The 23799-nt window shown below is 54.0% G+C and overlaps 1 protein-coding gene across 2 annotated transcripts in view; it reads right to left on the bottom strand.

Annotated features, from left to right (window-relative positions):
* The window catches only part of Ttc7a (tetratricopeptide repeat domain 7A), a 108366-nt gene that overhangs the window by 43396 nt on the left and 41171 nt on the right, over positions 1–23799 (bottom strand). For both annotated transcript variants that reach the window (XM_040739056.1, XM_040739057.1), the window contains 7 exons: positions 21961–22039; positions 20982–21139; positions 20457–20520; positions 11464–11601; positions 10868–10951; positions 6382–6486; positions 132–249 (listed from right to left, as the gene is read on the bottom strand). In XM_040739056.1, coding sequence (XP_040594990.1) covers positions 132–249; positions 6382–6486; positions 10868–10951; positions 11464–11601; positions 20457–20520; positions 20982–21139; positions 21961–22039 — 746 coding nt within the window. The remainder of the gene's footprint in view (positions 1–131; positions 250–6381; positions 6487–10867; positions 10952–11463; positions 11602–20456; positions 20521–20981; positions 21140–21960; positions 22040–23799) is intronic.

The following is a 23799-nucleotide window of genomic DNA, read 5'->3' as shown; positions in this document are numbered from 1 at the left end:
CATATCCCAGAGGAGAGCTCCTGTCTGTGGGAGTAACAAGGAGGGATCACTAGTGGAATGAGACGCCTTGGAGGCAGCTGGGAATCCCGAGGCATTGTCTACAGGCGGATTCTGCTGGGGCGGGCACTTACCGTCAGTGGCCTGCAGGCTGTAGGTGAGACCCAGGGCCAGGTAGCCTTTAGGCAGGAACTCTCCTGCTTCTTCCCCAAGGTTGATAACCACCATGGCAAAGTGTTCTGCCTCTTCCAGCTGCAAAGAGGAAAGGTAGCGGTCACTGGGGTGGACTTCGCTGTCCTGAGCTGGAAAGGGAACATTGTCACCAACCTGGGGCGGTGTCAGCCCCGAGGATAAACAGAACAATTCCTCACACTGGGACTGTAGGCCACGTGACTGACTTATCCAGGCCACAGAACTACTGGGCACCAGAGCCAGCTGTTTGCTCTACCATGAGGAGCCTCCCTGGACCCATGCCCCCTCCAAGGAGCCAGTGCTCAAGGTCACAGGTGCCAGCTCTTCCAAAGAGACAGAGACTCCCTGCCTGGGGGAGCCAGCTCCCAAAGCCTGCTATGCCAAGAGTATGAACCCAAAACAGGCCAGCATGTGCGGCTTCCTCCTCACACGGTCTCTGTAGGGAGGGCTTGCTCAGCAGACAGAGGGGAGCCAGGACTGGTCGGGCCTTGAAAACATGTGCCTTGTTGAACACGGCCAACCCTTCAGAGTAGGCAGGCTGCCACACACACAGGCTAGTCTGGAACTCGCTCCCTCCCTGAGCAGGAAGCCAGTGAACTTGAACATTGAGGGGAAAAAGACCTCGGGCTGTTTTTGTCCTGGGAGCAGGGGGACTGTTCCAGTTGGAAAAGGCCCAACTGGCACGGGCCACTTGGGCACACATCATCACACACAACATGGGACAAAAGGAGAAGCCACATGAGGGAATTTATTGATACTCTGTGGCCCGCCCAGCAGTGAGGCTGGCTGGGGTGCAGGACTGGAGCGAAGAAGCCTGTGTCCGCGCTCAGGTGTCTCCATCAACTCTTTCCTGCGTGCCCCTAAGCTGCTATGTTGTAAAGCACATCGGTATGTCTGGGAATCACCCAGAATGTGGGCTCCCAGGACTGCTTCCTCCAACAGCTCCCTCCCACTCACACACCACTTCCACCAGACAGACAACCATGCTCCCCGAGCTCGGGTACGCCACCCGGTGAGAGACTCACTCAGGCAGTCCAGTGGAGGCAAGAGTCACACTCATGTTGGCTTCCAGCAGTGCCCGACCCTACCCATATCCACACTTAGGCTGGTTTCCCCAGCAGGAGCAGGGTAGCCCTGACCATTGGCCACAGCTGGGGAGGGTGCACGGGCAAAGTCTCCCTCCCTGGGGTGTGGTGGGATTGCCTGACACAGAGGCCATGGAGGAATGAATGGGCTGAGCCCCCAGTTTGGACACAGCTATGATAAGCCATGTGCAAGAAAAGAGAACAAACACTGCCCCCCCCACCTGAAGGAGCAGAGCACACACCGTACAAAGACTAAGACTCCTCAATGCACCGTGTCGCCCACGGGGCCAACACTACTTTGAGTTCCGTTGCCACCCACAAAGCAGCCCTCCTGCGTGCGGACTCACCGCGGTAATTATAAAGGGAAAGCAGTGTTAATTCCGAGTAAGTTAACGTACAATGCAATAATTACACATGGTATTAGTAGCAAATGGGGAGAATGTTATCAAGGCATTGTACTCGGCACACTGTCTCTTCCTCTACAGCAGGTGTGGCGGCCCGAAAGCCTTAGAGTTTGGCTCTGAAGGGGTAGGACCCCAGCTGGACTCAGAGCCAGCCCCCGACTCCCCAAGAAAGCTCTCTCCAGAGAGGCAGGGCAGTGTGGCGATGAGGACAAAGCTTAGCACACGGCTTGGGCTCCATTTCTTTGAGGTTATCTTGCAGGCCTTCTGCAAAATGGGGATAACAGTGTCACCCCCAGAGGGCTGCTGGGAGGACGGATGTGATGTGAATGCTGGGTGTGTGCGTGACTAATTGTCAGAGATGAATAGCAGTGATCATATGTAACACGCACATATGCCGTGATTACTGCGCATGTATGTGTATGCATGTATACATTAATCACACTATCAGTGCACTGAAAAATTTGCAAGTGGCATCACAGGACCTTTGGAATCCAGAAAGGGGACACGAGTACTGCCTCTGCCTTTTGTCTCTGGGCCTGGCTGCTTCCACAGAAAAGCCGAGATCACACAGGACAAGTGGGTACCCCGCAAACCTGCCCAGTCTGCTGCTGAGGTAAATGTCCCCCACCCCATCTGAGGTTGAGGATACATAAGCAACCAAGATCTGCCCACCACACACTCACCCCTTGCACGGGTGATAAGAAATCGGGCTATTTCCCCACCAAGTGTTCTGTTCCACAACCCACTGAAATCTTCGACCCACGATCTGAAAACGCTGTTTCAGTCTGATGGTTCTCAGCCGCCCAGCACTACTTCTACCAAGGCCCCTTGCCAGTCTCCTCCTGCTGGGGACCTCAGGTCGGGACTCCAGACACTTCCTCCTGTGGCCTCCTGGAGGCTGCTGTCCCTGCCACCAGCTCAGACGGCAGCATAAGATCCTCTTTCTCACCAAAATATATCTAGGCAAGGGGCTCCCAGTATTGTCCCCTCCCCAACCCCACTATGACACTGTCTCTAACACAGCAGCTGGGTGATCTTGCCATCGCCACCTAGGGAAGGTCCTCCCTGCCTCTGTGTTTCTGAACAGCCTGAGGCCTGACAGCCATGTCATAGCACCACGGCAGGAGGTGATGAGGCACAAGGGGTTTGTGTGACATTCCCACCCCTATGGTTGGCCATTCAGCCAGTGGCAGAACTGTGACCACAGCCCCGGCAAGTCTGAGGGCTTCCTGGGCTGTCCTCTGCACTTTCTCCTCCCTGACACTTGGAAAGAAGGATGCACCACACAGGGGTAACCCTTCGGTGGCCTGCTTTTGCTCTTCGTAAGTAAGGAAACACTCTGTGCCTTCCCAAGCTCCTTGTCTCTGAAGCTTTCCTAATTTGGTCCCTGCACAGCAGACTCAGCTGAGCTGGCACACTTGCTGAGGCTCAGGGCTGCCTTCCATCTCCGGGCAACCTCATACACCTGCACTGAGCACAGAGGGTCCAGCCTCATACACCTGCACTGAGCACAGAGGATCCAGCCTCATACACCTGCACTGAGCACAGAGGGTCCAGCCTCAGCTTCTCCGCTCTTTCTCTAGTCCCAGCGGTGGGGAGAGTCCCGTTCCAAGACCACAGGGCTCTGCTTAAAGACCTCCAGTTTTCTCCCAAGTCCCTTCCTGTATGCCCTGGAGCTACTTTCTGGAAAATCTGTGTTTGTTTGTTTGAGGGAGTAATAGGCACATTCTCACTTCTGCAAGATGGTGGCAAAAGAGCCGGCATTCCTCCCTGCTTCATGAACAACCCACCTCCCTGGGTCTGAAAAGTGAAAGCAAAGACAACTCAATCTGAAGTGCTTCCTCGGTGCCATGACGAACACATATCCCTGACCTGCAACGTGCCATGCAGACACACACCGCCTCCTAAGGCTCACAGCTCCCCTATCAGTGGGCACGCCACTCCTCAGATAATAGATAAGGAAACAGGCACAGAGAGAGGGAACCCCTCCTTCAAAGTCACACAAACTAGCGAGTAAGGGCAGACTAAAGGACTCGAACCCTATCTGTTCTCCTCAGCCTATGCACTTTCCAGTACCCATGAAGTAACCCTAACCCTAACCCCGACCCTGAGTAACTCTAACCCTAATCCTAACCTTGCACAGGGAGCTCAACTGATTTTACCTCTTCTGCTGTCTGTGTGGTATACAATATACAAGTGCGCCCTGTCCTCTACGCCTCCTGAAGGGGTTCCAACTTTTTAAATCATTTTTAAATAACTGTGTTTGTGGGGATCCAAGAAAATATCTACACCTTCTTTTCTATCTGCTCCCCAAATTTGCCTTGTGGCCAGAGGAAGGTGAAGGAAGCGGAGACGGTACTTAACGGGAAAGAAGGCCCACACTAGGCAAGGTTCACAGCGAAGGACAGAGGTCCTGGAGGGCCAGGGCCCAGGCTCTCACCAGCATCACCCACGGCCTGAGGAAAAGACATAGCTCTGCCCCGGAGAAGCACAGAGGGTCAGACAGTTCAATCCATGTCCCCGGTGAGTACAAACCAGACTTTAAGAGGTCCAAGAGTAGGGCTGGGAAGGTGGTTCAGCGGTTAAGAGCACTGGCCATTCTTCCAGAGAGGGTCTTGGTTAGATTCCCAGGGCCTACGTGGTGGCTCATAACCCTCTGTAACTCCAGTCCCAGAGGATCTGACACCCTCTTCTGGCCTTTATGGGCACTGCACACACACACACACACACACACACACACACATTCAGGGAAAACAGTCACTTAGAATAAAAACAAAGAAAACTGAATTTTAGGAAAAGAAGAGAGGGGTGAGGTGGGTCCAGGGGAGGGATCCACATCTCCAGCCGCTTGTGTCCCCCCTACTCACCTGCAGAGCCTGGCTCCCACCCGTGTCTCACTCCCCACCGAACTCTGACCATGCCAGCACTTAGGCCAGCCTCAGCCCCTGGTAACTGCCGGCCTTCCTCCCCTTTTCTGGTGACAAGTCTGCATGTTTCAGCTTCCTTTTGGGCTTTTCTATTTATGTTGTTATTGGTTACTTTGCTCCCAACTCATCTGATTTCAATTTGGACTGATTTGATCCTAATTTTATTACCATGTAATCTGAATGCACATAATCACTGTAATTATGCTGCGGAGGGAAACGGCTCCTCCATGGTGAGAAGACCTAAATTTAGGGCTTCCTGGCAAGGGCGCCATTGGCTGGGTGGACTCAAGCTGGCAGCTCGGGGGAGCACACATGCCCTCCCCCAGCCCTGCTCCCAGAGACATGGGTATTTTGGGCTTCAGCTCCAGGGATGAGCCCAAGGTTTCCTCTCAGGGGGGTCCTGGACCCCTGCACCCCCAGCTCCCAGCACTCTTTGCTGCAGGGGCGTGGCCTGGGACTCTGCAGCCTGCAGCTGCATGCTACCTACAGCGGAGTGGGCGCTTGCTTTGGATCTAGAATGCGGAGGAAGGAGTGGGGGCTACTTGGCCTGTGGGAGAGGATAATGTGGGGTACAAGGTAACAAGTGAGGCAGATGAAGAACTTGTTACTTGTTCTGTGTCACTCAGCATAGAAAAACGACTCTCCCTGACACCGGGAAGCTGATGGGGACCAAGGAAAGAAAGATTATCTGCACACGGTTACCAATTAGAGACAATATTAGTGTAGTACTCCCTAGGGTCCAGTGCCCTGGGTCTGAGCTCATCAAAGACCAGGAGCCCAGGGTTCCAGGCTCGGTTTTCTCACTGTTTCAAGCGACTCATCTTCTGGGGGTTCCTTCATGAGCCCCCACTAAAGGCCATCAGCTGAGGAGAAGTACCCTTTGAGCTCCAGTCTCCTAAAGGCCACCTCAGTGGAGAGCAGACAGCAGGACACAAGAAAGAAGCCTAGGGAGGCTGTTACGATAAAGTGTGAGGGGAACCTTGGTGGACTCCACGGCGGGCGAGGGTGACCGAGGCAGGGACAAACACGTCAGGCAGACAGAGCTTAGTGAGAAGCTTATTAGGAAGGGAAAGGGGGGAGGAAAGAGAGGTAAAGAGACAGAGAGACAGAGAGAGGACAGAAGAGGGAGACAGGAAAAGTCCTGTCTGCCCCAGGGAAACAGCAGGAGAGAGGGGGGGGGGGACGACAGAGGAGCGAGAAATAGAGAGGGAAAGAAAAAGGGGGAAAAGAAGAATGAAAAGAAACCGTTAAGTGGGTGGGTCTGTCTTTTAAAGGGTCCTTTGCACCTGTGTGCAGACCAGTACTCATGGACCCCAGGGCTGACCAGGGCACTACCTGAGCACACTCTGCCAGGTGACAGGGGTGGGCCAGCACAATGCCTGAGTCCTTATAGGTGCAATAAGAACAAAGGACTGCGAGGAGGCCATCTTTGTTTTGTCTCAGACTAGGGTTGAGTTTGACCCCTCCCTTTCTCTACGGACTGTGACATCATCTGAAGCCTCTTTTCTGATAGGCTGGTCTAGGTAACTGAGGTCGCCTACCACCCCTACCCCTACTACTTTCCATCTGCCGGAGTCTCTGGAGACCACAGTGTAAAGGGCTATACTGCCAAGATCAAGGTTGGTGGGTTTCCAGAGACTCCGCTCGCGTCCCTACACAAGGCGGCACCCTTTCTTCTACTGCAAACACCCTCACCTGGTTCCCACTTGCTGGAGCCCGCCCCCAGGAGGGTGCTGAATCTGAGCCATGCTTGCCCTACCCGCACCGCTCACTCACCCGGTGCAGGGACCCAATGCAGACCTTGGCAGCCATCAGGGGCACGGTGGGGTCCGAGGGCTGCAATTTCATGCACTCACGTAGCAGCGACACAGCGTAGGCTGACTGCAAGAGCAAGGGTAGGGAACACAATCACTGACCACCCTAGAGCCCCATACTCTGGGGTGCCCCCTGCTGTCGGGGGTAGTTCTCCCGACAGTTCTCGCTCTGTAACCCTTCTAAGACCCAGGAAGGGAGCCCAGCTGGAGGAGGCCAGGGGACGGTCACTGCCCGTAAGCCCTCTTCTTGAGTTTTGTTTCCCTCCTCTGGAACCTCACCGCCTGGAGATGCGACAACAGCTAACGTGATGACAAACGGAACCTTTCCAAAAAGAATTCAGATCGGAACCAGAGAGATGTGAGGGACCGGCAGGGGTCTCTAACCCTGTCCATGGAGGAGCGCCGGTGACAGGACTGGACAGGCATACAAAGGCTGGGAAGAAGGTGAGGAGATGGGGAGGCCAGAGAGAACCTCCAGACAGGAAGCTGAGGGCCCACAGGGCTCCAGGACTCAACCAGGATGGGCTGAGGAGAGGCGGGGCCCAGCAGGTGTGTCGCCCATACCAAGAGGAATGACAGAAAATACTCTTATCATGTATAGATCATAATAGATCTTATCATGTCAGGGGCTGCCGAAAGAACCTGCAGGCTGAATCTAGCCCACTGCTTGTTTTTGTAAATAAGGTCTAATTGGAACTCAGTCATGCCCGTTTGTTTATACACTATCTGTGCTGCTTCCTGATGACACGTTGGGGAAATGGCCAAGAGACGGGCTGTTAATACTCAGTCGAAACTGACGACTGCCCGACCCTTTACAGAAGGTCTGCTAACTCCTCTATGAGGGTGTTGGATTTTCACAACATCCCTACCAGACAGGCAGCTTTACAGCTGGGAAGAGGGGCCGGACAGTCAGGCAGGCAGCTTGTTCAGAGTCATGCAGCCTGAGAGTGACCAAGCAAGGGTTTGAACACAGCCTGGACCTAACTCTTAACCACTACCCTGTGTGGCCTCTGTGGTGATGACCTTGGCCAGAGGAAGCTGATTTCCTGGAGAGAGACAGAGGGGGTTTGTGTGTGTGTGTGTGTGTGTGTGTCTGTGGTCTGGAACCTTCTGCTTTCTGAACCCAATACTTTCTGAGGGATACTCAACAGTCACTCTCCTGGCATGTAAGCTCCTATCTGTGACTCTCAGGGGTGTGTGTGCGTACGTGAGTGCATATGTGTGTGTGTGTGTGTTTGTGTGTGTGTGTGTGTGTGTGTGTGTGTGTACATATGTATGTCTCCAGGACAATTACCATGTCCTGGGTCCCACTGTGGGCTGAGCTCCTCACTTTAACTTAGCCTCCTTCTTCCTTAGCACTAAGGAAGAGAGGGCTCTGGCAGGCTCATCTGCTGCAGCAGGGTATGACTGGAATGTGTGTCCCCGCCCCAACCTTACCTCTCCGCTCCCCACCATCTAGGGAAGAGCTTTCTTCCACCCAGGGTTACAGATCTCCCTGGGCTCTGACTGAGCTATGGTTTGCATGCATCTTGAGCGTGTTCTCCAAGAACTCACGTGCTGGCACTTGAACCTCAGAGTGGTTAGTCCTGAGTATCAGAACCAGGACGAGATGGGGTCTAGTGGGACCTGGCTAGGTCATTGTGTGTGCCCTTAGAGGTCTGGACATCTTCCTCATAATTAGCTCTTTCAAGGAAAGGGTATAAAATGAGCGCGGCTTGCTCTATCTGGCTTCCTGCCCTGCTGTATAGTTTCTCACACTCGTACATCCTCCTGTGATGTTCTCACCAGAACTAAGCCAGCGTTGACACCCTGTCCTTGAGCTCCAAAGCCATAAGGCAAAGAAGCTTCTTTTCATTACAAACTCTTCTGCCTCGGTTGTTTTATTATAAGTAACAGAAAATAGACCAGTGAGGCTAATTGTAGGTGTCTTCATCCAGGGCCTGCAGTGGGCTCAGTACTGGCTGGGGTGGTGGGGTCAGATGAGACCCTCTAAGGAGGTCACAGAAATCAGCAGGGAAGCAGGACAAATCCCCTATCATTCTAACAATACAAGAGGTCAGGACAAGCACCAGAAAAGGCCAGAAGACGACAGGCTGCAGGGAAAGCTGTGTGAGCGCTGCCAGGCCACACCTCCTCAGAGCCCCTCTCCTGGGAATGCCACACTGAGTCCCTCACCGCTGTCCCTCGACCCACGCACCCCAGCAAGCCCCAGACTCCTCCTCAGCTTTCCTTAGCTGCTGACCTTTGCATCCTGGAAACTGGGTTCTCTTATTCCTGACCCTCCACAGTCCACCCACTCCTTCCCACCCCACCCCCACGCAGACCAAAAAACACTGCTATTTAAGGAGCCGAGCCGTCTGAGGATCCAGCCGTAGGAGCAGCCGGCTTCTTTTCTTCCCCCTGTCATGCTGGTTACCTAGCAACGCAGCCAATGCAACTGCAGCATGGAGACCAAGAGAGGGAACGACCTAAATCATGCCACAGAACTCATCTGTTATTCCTGTGGGGTGAAATACCAGGCATATTTATATCACCCAGCCGCACCTTCTGGAAGGTACAGAACCTGGATTCCCACCTTGGGCTCAGCAAAGGCAAGCTCTGGCCACTCCTTTGAGGTCTGCCAGGGCAGTCAGGCTAACGGTTTTGGCATGCAGGATCCCCAGGAGGCGGTTGGAGAATGCCTTCCTTACAGAACTATTCGCAGTGCACCGAGCGCCTGGTTGGGCGGAGTGTCACATATAAGGCATTCACTGACCACTCCAACTCCCTGTGCCCACCTTGCCAGATCGCGAGGGAGCCAGAGCAGCAAACGGCTTCCCAGAGTCTGGATGCTAAGCTGTCTGGACCTCTTAGGGTCCAGCTTCTCCATAAGGGGGAGGAAAACCCTTCAAGTCCCACGCAATTGTGGTGCTTTTTCCTGTGGCTGGGTCCTCCAGGAACTCCCTCAAAATTAAAATTAACTTCTCTGGATAGCTGTGGTTTTTGGTTTGGTTTTTAAAGGGGGTAGCTTTTTAAAAAAATCCACAGAACATTGCATTTGCTCTAGGCCTTTCTTCTTCTCTGCTGTTCTAAGGCTAAAGGTGTTTCCTGTTTGGGGGAGGCAGGAAGAAGCTACTCAATGTTGCTGCCATGTTGTAGGCATAGGATCCGCATAAGCTCCAGTCACAGCCTGGCCCCAGCCAGCCGTCACCACCCAGGATAACAGGCGGCTACCTTCAAGTCCTACACACCTTCACCTTTCTGGCCCCGCCCCTTGGCTCTCACTGCCCCCTCTGCCTGGAGCTCTGCGGTCCTCCCTGCTCTCCTCTCTACTTATCTGATCCTGCCTGGTGCCGGGGAGTGTCTCTAATACCGCAGGTCCAGCCCCGTCTGTATTCTGAGTTCTCCTTGAGATCTGACAACACCTTGCTGGGCAGAGCCAGTAGGTCCCGCCGTGACTTCCAGATGCTCTGGAGGTGGCCCAAAGGGGCTGGAAGGACAGTCGCCCAGCAAAGGATGCTCAAGGAGACTCCCCGCAGCCTCTCCCTGCAGTCTGACAAGACTGCAGCACCTGGTCCCCCCTCGCCCCCCCCCCCGCCAGGCCCCGGCCTGTCTTACTGCAGAGACCCAGGGCTGCCTGGCACCCCTCCATCCGTGGAGGCGGCGCTGGCACACGGGGAGGGCCCTCCTCAGAGACGGCTGTGGGGCTAGAAATGGAAAGTGGCACAGATGGACCAGGGGGCGAGGGATTCCCTCAGCCCCATGAAAGGGCCCTGGGTATTTACAGCTCTTGGAACCATCTGCAAGCTCATGTCGCCTTATTTCCTGCACTCAGAGCGAGCGTCCTCAGCCCCATCTCCCTCTGCCCCCATCTCCGGAAAGGGTTTCCTTTCATGTCGACGCTTAAGATGCTTAAAATAGAGGCTTACGTAAGTGTGGATGGTGTGCGAGAAAAGCAGGGGTGCCGGAGCAGGGGCCGGGCAGGTGGGGGCGAATGCCCACCCCGGTGCCACGTGCTCTGAGCAGTGCTGGCCTCTTCTGCTGTCCCCACCCAGGCACCTCTAACTCCATCCGTCACACAGTCTCCTCTCCAGATTCCCACGTGGGTGGGTGCCATTCCACTCCACCTTAGGGCGCCCCCTCCTAGGAAAGTTCCCAACTCACAGGCAGGCCCACTTGGGACAGGAATAGTGTTCGGGTCTCCTAGAGCCACCCCAGCAGAGGTGATACGACCAGCCTGTGGTGGGCCACAGGAAGGGGGAAATGTCCAAACTCTTACCCGCATGTGGCCACACCCGCCCATCACTAGCTCCTCTGACGTAGGGCCTTGCCATCCATGCTCATTAGAGTCACAGCAACCAGTACTGGGTCAGTTCCCAGTCAACACAAATCTCCCCGGGAGGGACCAGAGGACCCCCAGTATCCACAGAAGGCATTTAACCCCCGCCCCCCACAGCCCAGGGCCTTACCTTCCCACAAGCTACCATGGAGAGGGCCACCTGGTACCAAAGGTGAAATTCTCCAAATGCACACTTCATGGCTCGTTCTAGGCACTGGGGAGGAAGAGCTGGTCAGCAGTGGCCCACTCCCTGACAAGGACACCTCTGCCCAAGCTTTGCTCCTGTTGGAAACACGGGGTAACCCAGTCCCTGCCACCGCATGCTGTGCAACGCTACGTGATAGTTGTCTCTATAGTCCTTGGTCCCTGCCTTCATAATATGTGAATGGTTTCACAGGGCCATTTGGGCATGCGAATGAAATCAGATCTGTGAAACTGTTTTTCCCACACACACTGCAATAGAAAATAACAACTCGTGTTTATTATCCTGGGACATGGTAGGGCTCTCACCTACCCTGAGGTGAGATCTCCGATAACCCCATTCCACAGACAGTGAATCTGTGACTGAGGCCAGGGGGACTTGCCAAGGTCACAAGGCTAGTAAAAGGGGGGCCAGACTGAGAAGACAGTGACAAGTGAGGAGGGACAAATGGCCGCCTCATGTGACTCCCTCTTGTGAACCACCTGACTCCCAGGAAGTGAGGTAGGCGGGGCGGCTGGCCCTACCTCGGAGAGCATGACGTACTGGCCCCGCCTGCCCAGCGTGATGCTCAGGAGGTCGTAGATGGCCGAAGCATTCCGCAGGCTCACTTTCCGGTCCTCCTCCTGCTCTGGTGCTCGGCTCAGCACCACGTCCCGAGTTGCCTGTGGGTGGGATGGGGTTACAAGGTAAGGACCTAGCATCCCAGGACCACATTGCAAAGCTACTCATGGTCACTTCTCACGGCTGTCACAAGCCGGGTAACTGACCACACCCTCAGAAACGACCTCCCTTCTTCCCCACAGAGCTCTCTCCAAAGACAGAAGACCCTTGGCCCAGGTGTGTGTGGGGGGGGTGTCAGCCTATGGTTCAAGTCCGGGTACTGGTTTGCAACTCTGCAAGACTTCTAACCTAGAGAGAAGTTACATGGACTGTGCTATGGCTACATGCCTTTCATCTGGACGCGTCGCCTGTCAACTTCAGTACCCCACGTCGCTTCAGAGTATTGCCATCAATGCCCTCTCTCATTAATGCTCCTTCTTCCAGGAGCCAAGAGTAACTGGTCGTTCCCAATAGTTACAGGGCAGAGGGACATCCTGGGGTTTGAAAGACTCTTATACACTCTCACGGCCCAGCATTTCCTTTCTGACCACTCTCCCCCTGCCAAAGGAATCCTCGACTAGCATCACCCTCCCTGCCTGAGCCTGCTCTGTTCCCCACAGGCTACCAACCAAGGGCGGGCCTGCTAGACTGAAGGAAAAAGGAACTCTTCACAGCCTCTCCCTCCTGCAGGCAAGGGCCAGTGGTTGAGGAGACGGAAGCCCCGCTACCTGTAGACTCTGGGATGAAATGTGTCCCTTAGAGGCTCCTAGAAGCTAACATGGCTCCTGGCCCCAAGGAACTAACACCCTTAGGGGCATCTGAGGCAGGAAGGCACCTTGGTGGCAACGGATCTGGGCAGCTGCCTCTGCAGCCATGACTGCTGTCGGTGTTCCTCCCCCTCAAGAAACACAGATGGCCAAGGAGGGGATGCCTGGGACAGAATGCCAGGAACGGCAGGAAATCCTCAGAAAGATCAATGCTAGAGCCAACCTGATAAACAGCCAGGAGCTGCAAACAGTTAGGGAAGGAAAAACGCCAAGAAATCCCTCTCCCTCCCAGAGAGGCCCGCCCACACAGCCACGTGGGAACGCAACCTGCGCTCCATCCCTTGCGATATGCCCCCCACCCCACCTCCCGCAGCTCTTAGCTTCAGTGGGGGCCGTGGGGACCTCCAGGCAGCAGTGGGAAAGGAAGGAGGGGAGGAAGAATTTAGGAGGAGGCTACGGATATGCATCTGCGCGTGCGAACTGGAACTGAGACTCTGCGCAGGAGGAAGAAATCTGGATGGAAGGGACAGGCCAGGTGCTCTGCTCAGGTGGCCTGAGGTAGAGGGAGCATTGGTGAGCACAGCTGAGGACTGAGGAATTCGCCCTGCACAGAAGCCATGTCGGGGGCAGGAGGGAGACTGAGGAGTGTGATGTCACTGCTTCCCTCAGGGTGGCAAATTCCTTTCTCTGGCTGCCCCTCCTAAGAGACTTCTCACCAGCTACACAGCACGCCTGCTGTTTCCTATCTTCAAGACTCAACGGAATCTGGTCACTTTGTGGGCCTCTGTGTCAGCCTGCTGGCCACTCCCGGCTCAGGAGGCTGCTGTCCTGGAGCCCACCTACCTCTCTGCGTCACGGGGGGACACCAGGGCCCTGGCTGGCTCGTCACTCCCTGTGCTGGGGGCATGCCGTTTCTAGACTGAGCTCCTCGGACCGTTAAAGAGCTTCATAAATCCACCTTTGTGTACCAGCCCAGGAAGACGACCCAGGGTTGGCACAGAAACTCCTTCTTTGTCTACCCTAGACCTTGCCCTCTTAAGAGGACAGGCCTCTGGGTGTGTCTAGAGGGGGAAGGAGGGGTTGATTTTTAGAACCGGGTGTTATTAGAGCAGATGAAACACAAGCAGGGCAAGTCCTTCGGATGGCCTGGCCCCTTAACAGACAGACAGTGGTGAGGGCATGCTCTTGGGGGTTCTTAGTGCTTTTGGACAAGAGGGGAACATGGTTTCCACAGGGCAGCCAGAAGCAGAGGTCTGCCCAGCTGATATCATAGATTGGGGGACAGGGTTAAAATAAAAAAAGAGCTGGGCTAGTGTTGGTTGCTGGGCAGTGCCTGTGTATGTAACTATGGTAATGGGTTTGGGTGGGGAAACTGGAGCAGAAAAAAAGGAAGTCCTAGGGCTGGCTAGCAAGCCACACTGGGGCATGAATTCACCTGTGGCTCCGAAGCCAGAACAACTGCTCACAGCCCTCACGTCACACGGGCCCTCACCTCACACGGGCCCTCACGTCACACGGGCCCTCACCTCACACGGGCCCTCACGTCACACGGGCCCTCACGTCACACGGGCCCTCACCTCACACGGGCCCTCACCTCACACGGGCCCTCACCTCGCACGGGCCCTCACCTCGCACGGGCCCTCACGTCACACGGGCCCTCACGTCACACGGGCCCTCACCTCACACGGGCCCTCACCTCACACGGGCCCTCACGTCGCACGGGCCCTCACCTCACACGGGCCCTCACCTCACACGGGCCCTCACATCACACAGGCCCACCGGCTTCACAAGCACGTTCTTTCCCTTTCTCATGTACACGCACGGTGTCAGGAAGAGACTCCAGACCCGGCAGTGATGCAAACACCTTTGTCAGAGCAGACACAAAGCCACCGGCCGAGTTGGGCCCTCCCCGCTGTCTCCCACCGGCCCTTGAGCTGTTTGGGATAAAGGCAAATACTCTCCCTGCGTTTCTCCCTGCCCACCCGGCCTGCTCGTCACTGCTGTGACCTGGCCTTTGGCCCCTGCTATGGGATGCTCTGCCCTTACTTAAGTCAAGCATTTGGTCCCCAGGGCCACACCCAGAGGCGTTCCTACCATTCCTCACCTTTGTCCCTCGGGTGGTTCTCCCAGGGTAACCCGTCCCAGACTAGATCTTTCAGATGGTCAAAAGACCAGGCACACTCCCCTCACCCAGCAGCTCCACACCCTCACCAGGACACACCACTAGCCTTTGGACAAATGTCCGTGAGACAAAACCAGGAATCACCCTTGCCTCGGGCAGGCACAACCCTTGTTGAGGCACCCCCTCCCCCAGGTGCAGGACTTGGATTACCTTCTCGGGGAGGGAATTCTGACACGCGTCAACTTGTCTGGCCCAGGAACCGCAAGGGCAATTCACCAAGTGCAACCTTCCCAAGGGAGGGCTCTGAGCCCCCGGAGATGGACACCAGGTCAACTACCCAGACAGTCCCCAGTCTCTACTGGATGCTGCTCAGCTGGCCTCTGCCGAGCCCCTAGACGGAGTCCCCGTCAGAGTGGGAACAGAAAACTTCCTAAGTAGTGTTGACCCCCCCTACCCTCTTGTCTACTCGCATCTTATTTTACAGAAGACTGAAGGAGGCTGAGGGAGGAGGCCCTCAGGAAACTGACCAATACACACAGAGGACAGAGACCCCACTGAAATCCACCCTGGCCGCTTCCCGGATTCCAGGTTCCTCTGGGAACGTTGTCCAACAGTCTTGACCGACACCATCAGAGGCCTTCTGTCTCTTTGCAAAGACCAGGCTCTCAAAGCAAGATACCCAATACTCAGGTTTCACAGAGACAGCCTTTCCATCAAGCAAGCGGGCCTCAGGGCCTGCGGACACCCCAACAGTCACCCCAGAAAGAAGGACCAGGGAAGTCTCTGTGCCCAGAGCTATGCTCCCCTTCCCCGGAGGACACGTGTGGCTCCTGCTGGTGCCCCCCACTGGCAGACATGATTACCAACGGCTCCTGAACAGCCAGTCCATAGAGCCGAGAGCTACCATGCTCTATGACAGGCCTCATCCACCCAGCGACACAGTTCCTGTGGCAGATGTCACAGTCTTCCTGTCACGGGGCTCTGAGCTGGCAGCCTTCTGCAGAGCAAGACTTGGAGTTGGAGCAAAGCAGGTGCCGAAAGCTAGGACGCCGTGTGTCTCGCCCGCTGAGTCCCAAATGGAGCCACGCCTAAGAAGCCCTTTTCTTTAAAACAGTAGACCAATGCCCTCAATCTCCCAATTAGATTATGTGTTTTCAAAGACAACTAAGTCAGAATCAAGCCTTTCCCTCGTCCAGAACAAAAAAAAAAAAAAAAAAAAAAAAAAAACGTATTGAGCAACCCCAAGCTTTGTGTTCATTTTCTCACTTAACCCACCGAAACTCCTTCCATGGAGGCCTCAGTAACTCCGTCTCACAGACGAGCACACAGGTTCACAGGGAGAAGACTCTAGCTCTGCTATGAGCAACAAGTACAAGATCCACAGAGCCAGGTGCCCGGTACCGAGTAAGGTGCTAGTTTGTTAAAGGTGCAGGGTCCCAGTCCCAGAGACACCCCCAGCCTCCCACACTTGTCCCGCACCAAGTACCTTTCGGAGAGGCCACACCAGCAATGAATTCTTTACCGGCTCAACCAAAAAGGGTCAAGGATCTAGCTGGCTTCTTCACTCCCTGGACCGTGTGGGAGTACACCGGGGACAAGGGGACTTCAGGCTGTTATTTTATACACGGTGCCCAGCACGGCCCAGCACTGCACAGTTGCTTGGTAAGATTAAGTGGCGAACAGTGCTGAGTCCATGGGTCCATCGCTGGGAAGACGGTGAGTGACGGACAGGTGGATGGACAAACAGACACTGCGTGGACGACTGACAGGTGGGTGGGGTGGCAGATGCATAGCTGTGAGTGAGTGGAATCTGAAACGCTCTTTTAGTCCAAAAGATATGAAAGCGGGCGTAAAGCACACATCTTAGCCAGTTACAAATCCAATCCCTGGGAAAACACTGGCGATTTCTATTTATCATTTGGAGACATGGTTCTATCGTCTGACCACACGGGTTAGCACCACACACACACACAGACTCCAAACAGTTACTCTCTGAGTTCCAGGAACCCGCAAACACCCCCTCTACCAGGTGGCTACTCTGGACACCCTGGAGGTGGGGAGCAATGGTGACAGGGACTGTGGGCTGGCACTGCAGGAGTGGCTTTTTCTGCAGTCCCTTCAGGTCCCTTCTGGCTAATTAACAGTGCGACTGGAGGGGTCCACAAGACGGCACCTGCAGACAAGCAGACGACTGATTCTGCATCCCCACACACACGACAGGGTTTCTCTGTGTAACAGCCCTGGCTGTCCTGGAACTCGCTCAGTAGACCAGGCTGGCCTCGAACTCACAGAGATCCGCCTGCCTCTGCCTCCCGAGTGCTTAGATTAAAGGCGTGCTCCACCACCACCACCGCCTGGCAATGATGACGGATTTCGATTCCCAGGACCCACATGGTGCAAAGAGAGAACTGACTCCCACAAGCTGTCCTCTGACCTCCGTTAATCACACTATGATGTACACATGCCCACATACACAAAATAAAATAAGCTAATTAATAAAAAAGCACACGCTGGGCATGGTAGTACAGGCTCTCCATCCCAGCACACAGGAGGCAGATCAGACAGATTGCTGTGAGTTCAAGGCCTGCCTTGGTCTACATAGTAAGTTTCAACCCAGCTGTGGTGCTGGGAATAAAAATGGTCCCCATAGGTCCATCGGGGGTGGTACTATTGGGAGGTGTGGCCCAGTTGGAGTAGGTGTGTCACTAGGGGGTGGGCTTTGAGGTCTCAGAAGCTCAAGCCCGGCCAGTGTGTCACTGTCACTTCCTGCTGCCTGAGGATCCTGATGTGGGACTCTCAGCTGCCTCTCCAGCACGACGTCTGTCTGCCTGCACGCCGCCATGCTTCCCACAGTGACAACAACAGATTGAACATCTGAACCACAAGCCAGCCCTGCTGAAACTCCTTTATAAGAGCTGCTGTGGTCATGGTGTCTCTTCACAGCAATAAACTCTAAAATACCATCCAAAGCTACATAGCGAGACCCTGTCTCCAAACCAAAGAAAAAAAGAAAGAAAGAAAGAAAAGAATGTAACTGGAGGGAAGGAGGATGTAAGAGACAGGCAGGTTTGAACTCTCTGGGAAACCGCTCTGAGAGGCCAGATTTTCAGAGAAGGGAGACGGGTTTCAGTAGATGTGATAACTAACATCGTCCATTGTCAAATCCCCCATTGCCAAAGGCCTGGTAGGGTTGCTGTGGGCAAGTGGAAACACACCAGCCAATCCAATCCAAAGAGGTTCCTCCCCGTAGCAACCACGCAAGTCAAACCGTGCCACCTCTTTACCCAGCATGCTACAAGGCATTTCCCAGGGCTGTACTCGGCTAGTGGAGTCCTGTGTCTCCTGGACAGGTAAGCAGGCTACCCTCGAGGCCAACAGGAAAGGGCTGCTTGGAGAGAGGTCTATATTCAGGGAAGCTCACAGGCTCTGGGTATGGGTCACAGTCTAGCAGTGGGCCACTCTCTGCTTTGAGACTTAGTACAGCTTAAGGTATCTGGGCCAGTGATGTCAATAACCTTAAATGAGAAAGTCACCTGGGCTTTGATCCAGAAGTCATTGGTGTGTGTGTGTGTGTGTGTGTGTCTGTGTGTGTGTGTCTGTGTGTGTGTGTGTACCTGGAAGTATTTGACAAGAACACCTAAAGAGAGAAAGGGCTAGTGGTGTGTAGTGGAGCACACCTTTAGTCCCAGCACTGGAACAGGAGAGGCAGGCAGATCTCTGTGAGTTCGAGGCCAACTTGGTCTACAGAGAGAGTTCCAGGGCAGCCAGGGCTATAATACTTAGACCTTGTCTTGAAAACACAGACACGCACAAACACACACACACACACACACACACACACACACACGTGTGGGTGGGTGGGATTTATTTTAGCTTACAATTCCAGGTTATGGTTCATCATCACAGGGAATTTAGAGCCCCGGGAGCATGTGGGGACTGGTCATAGCACACACACAGTCAGGAACAGACTAAGGAACACATGTGTGCCTAATCTGCTCCAGTCTTACAGTCCTGAATCCCCTGGTCAGGAAACGATGCCACCTACAATGAGCAGGCTGTCCCATCTCCACCAACAGATAATCAAGATAACCCCACCAACACTTCCATAGGCCACTCTGATCCAGACTCTGAGAGTCCCCTCCTGGGTGACTCTGGATCGTGTCAGGCGGACCAAACCAACCAGCTCACTCTCTTCTGAGGACACAGCCAACAGCGACTCTGGCCCAGCCCTGCTAACAGACTCTCCCAAGACCTCATGCATTCTGTTTTCAAAACTACCTCACTGGTCCATTTATGGATAAGAGAAACAAGGACCAAGCAGGTAAGAAGGCAGAACCATGACTGACATCCAGGAGCCTGGGGCCTGGGCCTTGTGGAAACTTGTTAACTAGAGGGACGTGGTTCATAGCACGAAAACAAAGATTATCATGTGACCCTGACCGAGACACATGTCCGTCCTGCGCCCCTTCCCTCATTTCCTCATCTGTAAAATGGGGACACTCTAGTATCTTATTATCATGTGACCCTGACCGAGACACATGTCCGTCCTGCGCCCCTTCCCTCATTTCCTCATCTGTAAAATGGGGACACACTAGTATTAATCTGACCTGAGTGAAACTATCAGCACCCCTTTTTTCTCCTCCTTAAGGAGCCAGGTTCTCAGGTTCTGAGGTAGCCCACATTGGTCCCAAACCCTCTTTTGTTTTAAAATCTGAGACTGACCTTGAACTTCTGATCCTCCCGCCCCTCTTGAACCCACCATCTGGGGGCTGAGATTATAGACAAAAGCCAGGTTTCAGGTCATGTTGGGGAACAACCCCAGGGTTTTGTGCATACTACACTAGCAAATACTCTACCGACAGAGGGACATCCCCAACCCTGACACTTGTCTTTGTAAGCCATAAGTAACTGAAAACAGGCAACTTCATATAATTCAACACAATGTTTACCTAGTGAGGTAGCCAAGCTTGGCCCCCTAGCAGAGAAAGGTCTTGTTTGACCTTTTATTCTCTACATACAAGTTAAACTGTACCCCTTGGCGCACACGGATGACGTTTGCCCACATCCCCAGAGATAGGTGACCCCAGTGTTGTCTCACAGGAGGGTGTAGGTGATGCAATGGCCTGGTGGAGGGGGTTCCAAGTGTCCTACATCAAGACCCGAAAACTTAAAACTGAGATTCAGTCCATGGTCAGGGAAAGGAGCCATTTCCAGTTCCCCAGAGAGCAAGTCCGACACACTTGGTACTTCTGTCTGCAGGTCTGGCTAAGCAGCTTGGTGTCCCCCCCCCCCCCCCCGCCCCTATGAAGTAACAATTACCCACTACGCAAGTATACACCAAGCATGGCTTTTATGACAATGCCTAGTCAGCTGGCACCCTGCTTCCAAACGCCCTTTTCGCAGCAACGTTCAGTTCCAGAATAGCCTCCGTGGCTGAGAAAGGGCAGTCTCTCTGCCTTGTAGTCCAGGCTCCCTCCTCATGTCTAATTACCAGGAGACGTGTGCAGCCACAGGTAACTCCTCACCCAAGTGTCCCAGACAAGCCCTGGCATTATCCACACAGACAGCCAAAGATACACTCTTTTGTGATCACTGAATGGTCCAGCTCGGGGGCGTCTGACTTTCTTAACCTTCATTTCTCAGATCCATCATCTAAGAGACCTGTTTCTCGCTGCGATCCCAGCTCAGAGGCACTGATGGACTCCAGAGCTGAAGGACTTGGACCCAGCTATGCGGACATACCCCCTTATGTTCCTGGGCTCTATAATCCACGCTCCTCACTTCATGAGCTTCTCCTAGTGCTCGAGATCCATCCTTTATCTCACGGCTACCCAACCACACCATGCTCTCCTTCCAGACGCGCAGTGGGGGGGGGGGGGGGGGGGGAAGGAGGGGCAGGCAGGACCAAGCAGCTCGCACCTCTAGGGCATCTCTGGTAGGCAGAGTTTGCCTAGGCCACGGACAGCCTGCATGGGTCCCAACACTCCGCACAGCCCCAGCTCCCTGGGGTCAGCAGCCTGGGGCTTACCATGGACTCGCTGATGAGCAGCAGCAGGAGCGCCTCCTCTATGTTGTCTTTTGGGCAGTAGAGGCTGGAAAACACAACAACGCCCCTGGCTGCAGCCTGGCCCACACCAACAGCACCTCTGCCTCCCACACACACACACCACCCAGCAGTGCTTGTGTCCCGAGTCAACATCAGCCTGGTAAGGTGACCCTTCTCCTGCATAATTCACTGGCACTGAATACCATGTGCAGCTCTTAACTGTAGAGACTAAGGAAAGACGGTGTCTGGTGGGGTTGGGGGAGAATTCTTCATGGCTCCCCGTAAGCCACACATTTGGAGGTTGCCCGTCCTCCCACCACGTCCTTGTGCTCGCTGAAGGTGGAGTCTACAGTTGCCACCAGGGGCCTCTTGCTTTCTCCCCATGCCTCGCCTCAGGCTGGGAGTGGACGGGCCATTTCTTCCACGGGCACTGGGCAGGGTCGGGGCTGGGCAAGCAGGGTACAGTGAAGAGCCACCAGCAGGTGCTGCAGGGCAGGCGGCACTCACTTGTCTCCCTCGTAGAGGTGCGGTTTCCGGAGGGTCTGGGTGACGAAAGAGTTCTCCTCCTTGCTCATGAACTCCGGCAGAGGGTGGGACAAGGGGCTCCAGTAACACTCCTCACTGAGGGAATGCAGCAGAACCCCCGCCAGGTGCCTGGCCGCCATCTGGCAGAGAGGGAGAGACTCGGGCTACGGTCAAACCTCTTCAGCTTGCCTCTGTGGTTCCTAACTTAGCAGATCTGCCCCCGTGGTATGCTGTGCTGGGTCTCTGGAGCCTCACAACTCCATTCCCAAGTCCCTCACCGCCTCTGGCATCGAAGCTCACCACCTCTCCTTACACAGTCCACCCCATTTCTCTTCTCTCCGGGCTCTACAGAGGAGCTCACTGCAGTCCCTTCCAGGTGGGAGAAGGCAGGAGGCCACAGGGACAGGGGGCTCCCTTCCTACCAGATTCCTTCTAGAGACTGATCGCCAGCCAACCCAAAATCTAGTGACAGACACAGCTGCAGCTCTGAGTTTGGAGGAAGAAAGGTCTAAGAACACAGACCCGAATTGGGACACGAAAGGGTAGTCAATGGCATTTATTAAGGTCACAGCAAAATGCGCAAGGATTAGGATAGTTTTGCTCATGTAAGGGTTGGTGGTGGATTTCAACTCTGTTCTAATGCTAGGAACCATCTTCAGTGCCCTGGTGAAGACGATGAGATGAACAGGGTGCTTGGTGGGGAAGCATTCCGGGATCAATTAATAATGCCTGCTGAGAGCAGAGGAGGGTGAGCACAGGCATGCATGTGAGATCTCTAGGTCAGGGGTGCTTGGTGGGGAAGCATTCTGGGATCAATTAATAATGCCTGCTGAGAGCAGAGGAGGGTGAGCATAGGCATGCATGTGAGATCTCTAGGTCAGAGGCCTCTTGCTAGGACTTACGTTTCTTTCCCCCCAAACTGAGCTCTGCTCAAACCAGCCACAGCCAACAGTCACATTACCACTTTGAAGTTCTGCGTTGCTTTGGTCTCCACGGTCCTTAGAATGTCCCGGAGCTCCCTCATGCCTTTCACGATGTTCCTGGAAGAGGCCGGAAAAGGTGGGATCATTGCTAACCAAGCTCCACGGACACCCTCCTGACCCAGCACCTACCACGAGGCCCCGTCCTCTTGGGCTTTCTTTGAACACCTTCAACCAGTGGAATGAAACTGTAACTACAGGACCCCGGAGGCATAGGACTGACAAGCTGCAGCTGGTCACCGGGAAACCCACCGCTGCCCCCAACTTCTCAGTCTGTGTGTCGTTGTCATCCGTCCCCGCCCCCCGGGAGGGCGCTTTGTGGCCTGGGAACTACAACAGGACAAGACTGTACAGCTCAAGCCCTTTGCCTCCAGGGAAGCTACAAGCTCCCAGGGTTATAAATGCAGGCCTTTGTTTGTAAGCCTGAGAATGCAAACAGATGACACCTGGAGTATGGTCACTGGGGACTTTCCCTGACCTGCCTGCCCAGTTCGCAGAAGAAATGGGCACAGAGCAGGCTTGGGATCCTCAGCCTCCCGATCCCCCTGTCCTGGGTCAGGGAAGCAAGCTTATCTCTGTGGCCTGCGGTCTCATCTGCAAAGCATGGGTTCATACTCAGCTCAGTGTCTCCAGCATCCTTGTAGGGATGCCACAGTTTCAAATTTTACAAGTACATCACCATTACTATTATTTCTGTAATATTCTTGCTTATATCTTCTTTTTACTCAGTAGATGTCTGGCTTTAATTAAAAAATACTTGAAATCACGGGTTTGAGGCGCTAGTTGGTTTTTGTGTATTTTTTTTAACGATTTTAACTTATTTATTATGTATACAGTGTTCTGCCTGCATGTATGCCTGCAGGCCAGAAGAGGGCACCTGACCTCACTAAAGATGGTTGTGAGCCACCATGTGGTTGCTGGGAATTGAACTCAAGTCCTCTGGAAGAGCAGCCAATGCTTTGAACCACTGAGCCATCTCTCCAGCTCTTGTGGGTTGTTTTTTGTTTTTTTGGAAAATATATTAAGCACAGAAGTAATTTTTACAAGCTAGTGTGTGTACTACTAAATTTCACTGTGCTTATCACTAACAGCCTCAGCCGTCATGCTAGGAAATGAGGACTCAGACCATAGCTTTTTGATATCCCAGGAACTTCAGCATCCCAAGAACTTGTTAGTTCTAAAAAGATGGCTCAATGGTTACAAACACTTGTTCTTGTAGAGGACCCAGGTTCAGTTCCCAGCACCCACAGGTGGCTCCCAACCATCCAAACTCTAGTTCCAGGGCATCGAGTCCCCTTCTTCTGACCTCCATAGGTTAAGATAGAGTATGTATACATGCAGGCAAAACACTCATACACATAAAGATTAATGAATCTAAAGAAATTTTCAAAAGAAGGAAGGAAGGAGGGAGGGAAGGAAGAAGGAGGGAAGGAAGAAAAGAAGGAAGGAAGGAAGGAAGGCAACCCCTCTTCTGACCTCCTTAACATAGAGTATGCATACATGCAGGCAAAACACTCATACACATAAGGATTAATGACTCTAATTTTGAAAAGGAAGGAAGGCATGCAGGTCCTATGCCATTCCACCCCACCCTACCCCACAAGAAAACTCAGGAACCACGGCCAAAGAGGAGTAGAAAAACTGTAAGAACCAGAGGTCAGAGAGGACCAGACCGAAGCAGTATTTTCTAGATGACGGGGCTTCTGCACTCATGATACCACGGTGGCTGAGGCTGTCAGCAGAAGATCAAGTCAGACAGCGTCCTATCACGGGTGGGGGACGGATGGAAGAGGAGGAGTCCACGAGCCCCCACCCCTGAC

Source organism: Mesocricetus auratus, unplaced genomic scaffold, assembly GCF_017639785.1.
Source record: "Mesocricetus auratus isolate SY011 unplaced genomic scaffold, BCM_Maur_2.0 Super-Scaffold_100676, whole genome shotgun sequence".
NCBI classification, from domain to species: Eukaryota; Metazoa; Chordata; class Mammalia; order Rodentia; family Cricetidae; genus Mesocricetus; species Mesocricetus auratus.
This window is presented reverse-complemented; position numbering and strand designations above follow the sequence as displayed.